The sequence below is a fragment of the Chrysochloris asiatica genome, unplaced genomic scaffold (genome assembly GCF_000296735.1).
Source record: "Chrysochloris asiatica unplaced genomic scaffold, ChrAsi1.0 scaffold00007, whole genome shotgun sequence".
Lineage (NCBI taxonomy): Eukaryota > Metazoa > Chordata > Mammalia > Afrosoricida > Chrysochloridae > Chrysochloris > Chrysochloris asiatica.
The window spans coordinates 1,261,580-1,272,864 of NW_006408525.1; the positions used below are offsets into that span (position 1 = coordinate 1,261,580).

At 44.0% G+C, this 11,285-nt stretch overlaps 1 protein-coding gene across 1 annotated transcript in view; it reads right to left on the reverse strand.

The window, feature by feature from the left end:
• MYO1D (myosin ID) overlaps positions 1 to 11,024 on the reverse strand; it is a 382,292-nt gene extending 371,268 nt beyond the window's left edge. The window contains exon 1 of the mRNA XM_006832312.1: positions 10,927 to 11,024. Within this exon, the coding sequence (XP_006832375.1) occupies positions 10,927 to 11,021 (95 nt within the window). The 5' untranslated portion in view covers positions 11,022 to 11,024. The remainder of the gene's footprint in view (positions 1 to 10,926) is intronic.
• Positions 11,025 to 11,285: the final 261 nt, after the last annotated feature.

An 11,285-nucleotide genomic window follows, 5' to 3' on the forward strand; every position in this document is an offset into this window, starting at 1 on the left:
GAGTTCTGTAAGTGTTTCAGAAGAAGAAAATGTGTCCACCATTTCACCAAGACTTCAAATATATTTTAGGGTTTGGGTTTAGTTTTGTTTTTCTTTTTAAATAATTACTGGTGATTTCCATTTTCCTGCCTTCCCTATTTTCTGGAGTTACCACAGAAAAATCAGATTATATAAGTATACAGTGGTTAACCAGGAATCATTCATTCACTCATTTTTACAAGCCCAAACACTGTGTCCTTAATGCCTGAAAAGATAAAGAAGTCAGCATCGCTGCCCTGAAGCACTTGAGACTAGAGGTGGCAGAAGTGGTAAACACAAACAAACTGGTACTAGGATCATTTGACTGCAATGACAGACTCTGGGTGCTTGCACTGAGTGGATTTGTTATGCTAGAGATCTGCCATTTGCATGAGCTGTTATTTTGAGTTATTTTAAGATTTTCTGCGCAATTACAAGGAAGATACAACGGGGTGCCAGAAACAGGTCCTCAACCTGTTACTGAGGGCTATTCTCATAATAAACTTAAAATGTACTAGATATTTATATAAGCTCAAACTAAAGCATATGGTTGTCCAAATAAATGTACATTGTTTATTGGATTTTTGGATTTTCTTCTTAATTAAGCTTCTTAATGGAGTTTAACTCTTTTTTTTTAATTGACCATACGTTTTCCCTTGACTTTACAATAAACACAAAACAGCGGCTGTAGATAAAACCATTGGGATCCCCCTGCTACAGATGATCCTCTATTGTACAAGTTACTCAAAGCCGACTTTGTGGTCTGAGGGAGAAAAAAAGCTGTGTTTGAGTTTCTCTCGGTGTTTTGCTTCTTTGTTTTAGATGAAGCTGCTTTCTGATGAATTATTTTGCTGCTTTTGCTTTTGGGAACCTTGTATATATATATATATATAAGCAATAATGTGTCTTTCCCCCCAAGACTCAGTACTATGATTGTAGGAGATAAATGGAGAGGAGAGAGGAAAGAAGGCTTGTGCTTGTTCCCTGGTATATCTTTCCATCCATTCCTGTTTTATTTTGTTTTGTTTTTAGAAGCTGAATTGCCTTGTGGCTCTTTTGGAAAAGTATGTTCAGCAGTAAAAAAAACCTCTTTTATTAAAAAAAAATTGCTTTACTAGAGTTAAATGTCGTTGTCTCTTCAAAGGGCAATCCATTTCTACAGAGTGCTCCCCCCACCAGGAGGAGAAATGTGTGTGGGGGGAGGTGAAGGGAGTACCCATTCAGTTGTGACCTTCATGAGTTTCCTGTGAGCAGCTGGGCCTGGATTAGAACCTGGGAATCCTCAGGGGCAAGGTTAGGGTCAGAGCAGTGTGGGAGGGGGCACCAGCATTGACCAGGAACTTGCTGCTGCTCTCAGTTTTCTACTCCATCCATTCAAGCCACTTGTCAGAAGTCTTCACTGAAAAATGGTCTACTTTTCAAAAGTGACACAGAGGGTGTTGAATGCCAAGGTTAGATTCAGAAGCTGACTCACTAACACCTCTTTAACCCACAGTGTAATAACTGTAGTATTCATCATACAGTCTGGCTTCTGAGTCTTCCAAGTTCTATAATAGGAAATAAAATAAATGAAGAAGAAGAAAAAAATCCTCTTCCTCTTCTAGGCCCAAGGCACAGTTTGTGGTTCAGAGTTCAGGGCTAGCTTACAGAGCCATTGTGTTCCTAATACATATGTAGTTCTTGGTTCTGTTGCTGTTCAGTTATTTTTTTTTTAAATATTGTGTGTTGATTTCTTCCTTCTAGGAACCCCTTAAAGCAATTGCTTACCTACACCATTCATTTTGGCTCAATCACACTTTACTCTATATGTTGGTCTATTTATTAGGGTACCTTTTACTCCCTATTAAGCTTTCCCTAAAAGAATAACCTTTTAAAAAAGTAACCTCTACCAAAGTGCTTAGTGTAGTGCTAAGCATACAGTAAGCACTCACATAATTGTTGGCTCTAAAGCCAGGATATTCTATTAAAGATACATAGCATCTATAGTTAAAAAAGAAAATAAGTTCATTAATAAAAGACTATTCTTAGGGTTCATCATCTGGCTGTGGTCCTGAGTTTTAGGATCACATCCGAGCCCTCATGGAAGCAGAGAACAATACACTGAAGATAAAATATTCTGGGAGTTATTAATACAAGTATCAGATTTCCTTTCCCAAAGGGTTTTAAACAATTTTCAGAAATTCAATAGTGGTACTCTTAGAGGGATCGTGATCGCATGTTTAGAGTGATAGTAAAGGTGTTAACTGAGAACAGGTAAGGACACTGGTCTACAGGGCTCACCCGAAGCTTGAGAGGAGAAAAGCAGAGCCAACTGGAATCTACTGTGTTTGGGGCGCCATGCTGGTATTGTACAGATGTTAAGAGTTTAGTCTTTATAATAATACATGATTTTCACAGACAAAGAAACTAAGGCCCAGCAAGGCTACGTAACTTGTCCAAGGCAACACAGAGTTAGTGGCAGAAACAGGATTGCAGTCCAGATCTCTGACCAGTGCTCTCAGTTTCTACTATGTAACCCTCCCTTCTGGAAACTTCCTTATCCTAGCTCCCTAACCCAAACCAAAACAAACCTATGTCTGTCAGGAGGGAAGAAATGACAAGCAAGATGTGAAAATAGCTGGCTCTCCAATAATTATAGGGTCAAAGTAGGGAAAGGAGGCCATTCAGAAGGATTTGAAGAAGAGAGCTTACATTAGTTGAGTGAATATTATGTACCAAACACTGACCAGGCCCTTTCTACACATTATCTGATTTTATTCCGATAACCCTAAAATGTGTCCATTTCACATATAAGGAAACTGAGGTTTAGTGAAATTAACTTGTCCGCAGTCACAAGGCCAATAAGATAAAGTGAAGCTGCAATCTGAACTTGGCTGGTCAAAGCCTGTGCTCTTTCCACTATTACCTGCTGCAAGCAATTTTTCCCTCCTCTACTGAAAAGGAGCTCTAGTAGCGTAGTGGTTACGAATCGGGCTGAGAACCTCAGGGTCAGCAGTTCAAAACTACCAGCTGTTCCACAGGAGAAAGATGAGGCTTTCTGCTCCCGTAAAGATTTACAGCCTCGGAAATCCTGTACAGGGTCGCTATGAGTTGGAACCGACTCCACGGCACATAACAACAACAACTTCCCAGAAATGCCCAAACTAAAGTTGGGAAATATTGTTCACTTCAAGAGGTCTAACCAACAATCATATAGCAGCTGAAAGGTACCAAGCTTGCTTTTCATAGGAAATAAAACTATCATTTCATCCAAAGGCTTTCATATACAATGAGAGGCTGGAGTCCTGGTGTGGTGCTGTACCATCAGCACTGGACTGCAAGGTCAGCCTGAACTGCAAAGTCGGTGGTTCAAACTTACCAGCCACTCCTCGGAAACCCGACACAGGGTTGCTATGAGTAGAAACCAACTCAACAGCACTTAACAACAACAACAACAATGTATATTTAGAAAAAGCTGTTTACTCTGAACTCACTTGTGAATACAGCTCACAATTTTATGCCAGTGAGGCTCAGCGAGTGATTATCTACTCAGTGGGGCTAGAAGCACTAGTGTTAGCCAAGCACCCCATTAGATAGACTAAGCAGTGGCAGGGCACTAATGCCATGGTTCAGTCCAGTCCCAGTGATAACAGAGCACTGGGTGCTAGAGAATTATCATGATAAAATAGGGCCACTTCTTGAGATACGGTCCGTTTTCCTGAGCTGTCCAAGGCTTATGTAAAGATGTCACTGAACAGCTCTCCAGACAAGGATAACTCACAACGCAGACAATATATGTTGTTACTGCTGTTAAGTGCTGTCAAGTCGGTTCCAACTCATAGTGACCCTGTGTCGGGTTTCCAAGGAGCAGCCGGAGGGTTTGAACCACCAACCACCTGGTTAGCAGCCAGATACTTATTCTACAATGCCACACCAGGACTCCACAGATAATGTAAACAGATGACTAAATAAATACATTTCTATCTGTACTAAACTCACCATTTTTGTCTCAAAGTTAAGCAAAAAGCCAAAGCTCATGTTTCAATGGAGAAGCAGGTCCCTCTGGGACCCACAATGAAATGAACCGGTAGCATCATCTAAGCACTTGATTCCACTCACATCTGGCACTATTTGGGAGCTATATTAAGCAGAAGTCTCCAGGGTCAACAAATGACCCCGAGTAAAAATAGTCTTGCAAATCTGTCATGGAGTCAGAAGGGAAGCAAGAAGGCAGGCTGATTCATTCCAAACGGCAACTCCAAAACCAAAATTCCCATTTGTGTCCCAATATGAAGCCAATGTGCAAAACAGGCACAGAGCACACTGTCCTTTTCCAAAGGCCTCCAAAAAAGGTGCCAAAGAATTTTATACGGATGCCAAAAAGATTTAGTATGCCAGTTACCTCTCACTATTCCTATAAATCCAACCAGAGCGACTCCTGCTCTGAACCAATCAGACTGACACCTGAGGATGAGTAACAGTGTCAGGCAGAGAGGAGGAAGGGAGGAGGGTACTGCCAGGAGTGAAAACTGCCTAGGCCAGTGGATCGCAACAGGGGTCAATTCTGCTCCCCCACAAGCGCCAGTTGGCAATGTCTGGGGACGCTTTTGGCAGCACAACTGAAGGCACTATTAGCATCTGGTGGGTAGAGGCAAAATAGTCTACAAGCGGAAAAGCTCCCAGACAAAGACTTGCCCAGCCCAAAATGTCAGGAATGTCAAGGTTGAGAAACTCTGTCTCAGGCAAAGGTAGAAAAGACACATTAGGTTAGATTAAAAGTGAGAAGTTTCAGGTAACTTTGGCACAGAGACTTTCGAATGACTGTCACTATGACAAGAAGGAATCCTGATGGATTCCTTCAGTGGGTTAGAAGCATTGGGCTGTTAGCCCAAAGGTGGTTAGTAGTTCAAAGCCACCAGCTGCTTGGAAGGAGAAAGATGAGGCTGGAACTCTGTCATGGAAATCTGTCCCTTCTGCAAACAGTTACGGCTTTGAAAACTCTTATGGAGCTGGTCTACTCTGTGCAGGTCTACACTGTTTCAGTGAGTAAGAAATTGACTTGGTGGCAGTGGGTTTAGTTTTGGGGTTTTATGGATGAGAAAAACCAGTAAGAAAAAAGGGAGGAAGAATTACATTTCCAAGGAACCATGCTATAAGACTGAGCAAATGCTTTTATTCTCAAAACAGGAAACGATGACAACAAAGTTAGGAAACTTGGGCTCTAGAATCCTAAGGTACATGAGTATTTCTCTGTATGAAAATGAAAAGCATGTCTTTCAGACACACTGTCCTCGGCTAACATCCACTCCTGAGCAGCAGCCTGCATTCTTCCCTTCACGTAGATGGCTCATCCTGGCAGGGTTCTCAAGCAGAGACAGGGGAGCAAAGCTGATGTTAATGCTGGGTGAGCTTCCGTACAGGCATAGTTCAAGCAAGAAGAAAAGAAAGCAAAGCACTCCAGCTCCAAGAAGCGAGCAGAGCCTGGTGAAGAGGCTGCAGTCCGGCGTCAAGTGGTCATCAGGATTGTTGGCAGGAATCACAGCTGACTACGAAGGCAGGCAGTGCTTGTGTAAGAATCTTGCTTTTCCGGGCACTGACCCTTCATAAATGCTGCAAGGAATTTATCACCATTACCACCTCCACCAGAAAGGAAAAAGAAATAGAAAGAATTTATTCTATTCAAGAGAACTTCTGGGAGGAACAAAAGATAGCCTTCAGGAGAATAGCAGGTTTCATTATAAGGGCAAGTAATACAAATGGAGCTCTGGTTGCATAGTGGTGACCAATTGGGCTGTGAACTTCACGGTTAGCAGTTCGAAACTACCAGCTGTTTTGTGGGAAAAAGATGAAGCTTTCTGCTCCTGTAAAGACTTACAGCCTCAGAAACCCTGTACAGGGTCACTATGAGTCGGAACTAACTCCACAGCACATAACAACAACAACAACAACACAAATGGAAACTCCTCTCATACTCAGTCCAGATCACTCCTGTAGACCTGCCTCACCCAGACACATGCCTACATCAAAGTTTGTGAAACAATAATAGTAGGGGGAAAATTACAACAATTGTGGCAGATGTTCAAAATCAAGCTCCAAGAGAGGAAGGTGGCCAAAAGAGTACCAAAACAAGATCATTCAAAATGGACAAAGCCATAAAAGCATCAGACAAACTAAATGAAACATTCCTTGTCTCTGCCTACAAAAAATGTCCCCTGGGACTGCCCAGCATTCAATTAGGTGGCTGTTGTCAAGGGAAGTAGAGTCACGTTTGGATGACACAGACCCCTGCAGCAACTGCAGCTTACGCGTTAATTGTATGTTACACACCACAGTGAAGGAAGCTGGTCTTGCAGAATAGTCAGGCGGAGAGCAGAGGGAAGGACATTCCAAATTGGGGAGTGAGAGGTAGAGTCACAGCATGGGGAAGGCAGAAATGATCAGGCACCTCCACACTTGGGAATTCCATATACACATCCTCTGACAGATGTAATATACTAAAGCTCACATATCTACAACCCTGGACATGTACCAGGTATGCCCCAACCACTGAAGTTCCAGATGAAAGCAATTCAACATCGCATAAGGGCGCTCAAATTGGCAGTTGGTCACCTTTGCAAAGTGACACAAGTGCCAGAGTGTCACAGAAGAATGAGCCCAGAAGTTGAGTGCTAAATAGTCTTGAGAGATGTCAGAGTTATCTGAAACTCCCTGGATCAGGATTTACAGCTGGAAAGGATGCTACCTTTGGCTGGGTCTGGGTCTCTATGGGACCCTCTAACTAAGGATAAGCAAATCATGAACAATCAAGGATCCATACAATGAACGTTACAACCAGTCCGCAGAGTCATCAAGTGTACACACATGCATGAAATACACACATCTGAACACCGGAGACCTTGTCTGACTAGTGTTTTGGTAGAAAGGCAGACCTGAAAATCTGGGAAGTAGCCAAGGGGTGTGCTAATGGGAACTGGTGATTCCTCCCACAACTCCCAACACCAACTTCTTTCCCTCCAATTTAGTTTATTCACTGTCGCCCAAACAGAGTCAGTTTACATGCCTCCACACCTCTGCTCATGCTACTTTATTCACCTGGAATGTTCTCCACCCTTATGTCCACCTAAACAAGTCCTACCCAGCTCAACTCCTCTGCTCCTCCTATACACGTTATTTCTGAACCAGCCTAAGGGCTCTCTCCCTCCTCCAAACTTACACAACAATTACTGTGTACCATTAACTTGGCGAATCGATAAGGCTAGGAGCTCTAATGGTACAGTGGTTAAGATCTAGACTGCTAGCTCAAAGATCGGCAGTTCATATCCCCCAGAGACTCCTCAGAAGAAAGATGTGGCCGTCTGCTTCTGTAAAGACGAACAGCCTTAGAAACCCTATGGACACTTCTTCTCTGTCCAATAGAGTCTCTGTAAGTCCGAACTGACTTAACTACAATGGGTTTGGTTCCTGTAAGGCTGATCTCTCCTCTCTACCTTTCTGCAATGGAATGTCTAAATGCCACTTCTTCACTGAGGGGAAAGGAGCAAGCTTACAGTTCTCTGAACTTCCCCACCTGGAATCCTAAAGTATCTTGCACAAAGTAGAATTGCAAAACTCTTATCTGTGCACACAGAAGTCGTTGTTCTTAAGTGCAATGGAGTCAGTTCTGATACACAGTGACCCCGTAAAGGGTTTCTAAGGAGCAGCTGGTTTTGAACCACAACCTTGTTATAAAGCAGTATAGTGCTTATCCTACAGTGCCACATCAGGACTCTAGAGTTAAGTTAGGCTGATCTTAGTCATCTTTCTTAAGATTCAAACTTCACACTTGAAGGCTTAGCAACCAATCATCTGTAAAAATCTCAAAAAAATAATTCTAAGTGCTTCTCAGATTTATTTTTTTTTAAAGCCACACCCACATGAGATTTTATTTCACTGCAGAGGAGCAATCCTATATCACTAATATAACCCAGTTTGTCTCCAAGCCTCCAGTTTCAAATTCCGAAAATTATACAAAGCCATGGCTGATGCCACATGTTTACTGAAGGTGAGAGACGGCGGCACAAATGAATGACTCCATATTCAACTATTCCTGTCATGTCTGAGTATGTACTTGATGTCTGATGAACTGAAATGATTATAAACTCAGCGATTAATTTATAAAAAGCACTTTTCAAAGTCTTTCGTCTTTCTTGGATGAGGGCTGGGACAGGGTGGGAAGGTGGACGCCTTCTTAAATTATTTTTTAAAAACCATTAGGTCTGTAAGATTGCTATTTAATGTACTCCTTTATCTGCCCTGGTGGTGCTGTGGGCTAAGCATTGGGCTGTGAACCGCAAAGTCAGCAGTTCAAAGCCACCAGCCCCTCCTTGGGAGATGAGGCTGTCTATTCCTGTAAAGACTTACAGTCTCAGAAACCCTAAAGAGGAGTTATACTCTGTCCTATATATGTCCGCTGTGAGTAGCAATCGACTCGATGACAGTAAGTTTTGGTTAGTTATCTGCTTTAAGGGCACTTGGGAAAACTTTACACAGTTAATAAACTGCTAATGTGTATTTTTTGCAAGGAGTTCTGGTGTGGTGCTGTTTATGATAAGCACTGGACTGCTAACCGCAAGGTCGGCAGTTCAAACCCACCAGCCATTCCTCAAAAACCCTATGAGTTGGAACAGATTCGAGGGCACTTAACAAGAACAGCAGAGCAACATTCTTTGCAAAGGGGGAGGGGGGCAGAGAGTCAGTGGGACAATCTTCCCCTTCCATGCGGGAGACCTGGGTTCCATTCTGGGTCAACGCTGCACCTGTGCAGCCACCACCGTGTGCCAGTGGAGCCTTGTGAGGTGCTCTGAAGCTGAACAGGATTCTGCTTAGCTCCCACACTTTTGTTGTTGTCAAGTGCTGTCGAGTTGGTTCCAACACATACCAACTCTGTACAGGGGTTCCAAGGTTGTAAATCTACAAAGAAATGTACTAGGATAAAAGGTCTAGCAGTCCACTTCTGAAAATCAGCCAGTAAAAACGCCATGGATCACAATGGTCTGAGCCTCAACAAGATGATAGGAATGGTGCAGGACCTGGCAGTATTTTGTTCTGGTGGGCATCGGATTACCAAGAGTCAGAGGCCAGCTAAATGACAGCTAACAACACATTCTTTGCAAGTCCCATGTGCTAACTCATTTAACCCTTAGGATAACTCAAACTTTATAGAAAAAAAGAGATTGAGGCACAGAGAGGTTAAGTAAATTGCTCAAGACCCACAGCAAGTGGTAGAACTAGAATTTGAATCTCAACAATTTGACTCTTAAGCACTAGAATATTAGGTATTGGTTACAGCTGATGTATAGGTAGGTTGTTTTCACTGATTAAAGTTTTAAAGTCATTCTGGTAACACCTGGGAATCCAGGCTTTGCTCAGTCATCTAACTTCCTACCATCACACTTTGTATGTAAAACTCAAGATTCTACTATTGCAATTTGCAACACTCTGTCCAGAAAGATACCTTGCAAGTTTCAGACTTATTGCACCTTGAAATATTAGAATATTTCAGCGCACACGGGCACTGAAAGAAATCTTAAAGAACCTTTTTATTTCACAAATTTGGCAATTCAGGCACAGGCAAGTTTGAGATCAGTTAGTTTGTAGTAGGCAGGGATAGAACTCCAGTCTGTGCCCTGTTTGCTGCCCTGGGACATCACAAAGTATGCCCCACAGCTGGTCAAGATTCCTTGGAGTTTGCAGTTTCAAAGATTGAAACAGTTTTTTAAATTCTTAAATTATTAGAGGTAAATAATATTGAGAACTGGGGTCAGGTAAACACTCAAATCTAGATTATGATTTTCACTTTATAAATGGAAGGAGTGAAGTTCAACTATAAACCTTACAAAAAAGTAGGGCAAAAGATTGCCATAAAAAACCACACATACATACACACACACACACACACACACACACAGACAGCAGAACTGAGCTATTTTGAAACTCTATTTACTGTAATGATTAAAAAAAAAAAAAGCAAACTACTTCAAACTGCTTTCACGTGTCTCTATCAATAATTAAAGAATCACATATAGAAGACTTTCTAAAGTAAATATTTCTCGGAAGACCATGTTGGGGCGTCGAGTTGTGAGTACATTTCAGGGATGTCAGTAACACAAGGGCTTCATCCATAACTCCTTGCAAAAACTGAAACCATGAACGCCTTGTCAAATTCAGACCGTTTATCTTGGCACTGGCAAGTGTAGCAGTCTCTTCGATGTCTGGAAACGTGTCTAATTACGTTTAGAGAGTAACTAAAAAATAGCCAGTGTCCCGGAACACACAGCTCAGGGATCATTCCATAGCATCCTGAATGACTTGATGAAACCACGGCAGGAAAAAAAAAAAACGGAAAGAAAGAAAACGAAGAAAAGCTGCACGTGTGAAACCAAGATGAGACGCTTGCCTCTCTCCGAAACCACCCTCCAAGTCTTCCCAGGGCCTTCGGGCCGTCACGACTCTTCTAAGTTTTTATTTTCCTTTGCTTTTATTTCCATTAGGTCACAGGCTCTAGCGGAGCCTTGGAAGTGGCCCCGCCCACATCTCTTACCTGGAGCAGGGCAGCCAAGCGCACCCTAGAGCCCGGTGCCCCCTTACAACCCCAGTCCGCTGAGCACCCTGGAGGCGCCCCTCTCGGGAGGGCGCTCCCTGGAACTCTGTACATCCGACACCCTCCATTCGGCCGCACCCCAGAGGCGCCCCCTCTTGGGAAAGTACTGCCCTCAAACTCGGCTTACCTCCCGACAACCCCAAACCGGCCACACCCCGGGGGTGCCCCTCTGGGGAAAGCACAGCCCTTCAAGTTCGGCGCACGCCACTCCGAAACCCCCAATTCGGTCGCACCATCGGGGCGCCCCCTCTCGCGAAAGCGCAACCTTTGCGCGGTCGTTCCGCCCTCACCTGAGTCTGAGGTTGGCCATGAACTCGGGCATGGTGACTGTGTCCATTAGCACGAAGTCCGCCTTGCCGAACTCTAGGCTCTCTTGCTCCGCCATGGCGCCAGCAGACCTGCTCAGGTGGGCGCGGGCGAATTCAGGTAGATGTGGGGAGGGGGCGCTGATCGGTGGGTCCAGAAGCCGGACGGTGGCCGCCAAGCTGCTCCTCAGCGCGCTCTTGGCCGGCGCGACTCTGAGTCGGGCACACCCGGCAGTTTCCGCTTCTTCGGCGGCTGCGGCCGGGCGCTCTGGGGGACGGGACGCCGAGACGGAGACGGCGGCGGCTGGTCCCACCCCTGGCTCTGGTTTTAGCCTGGGCCCTGG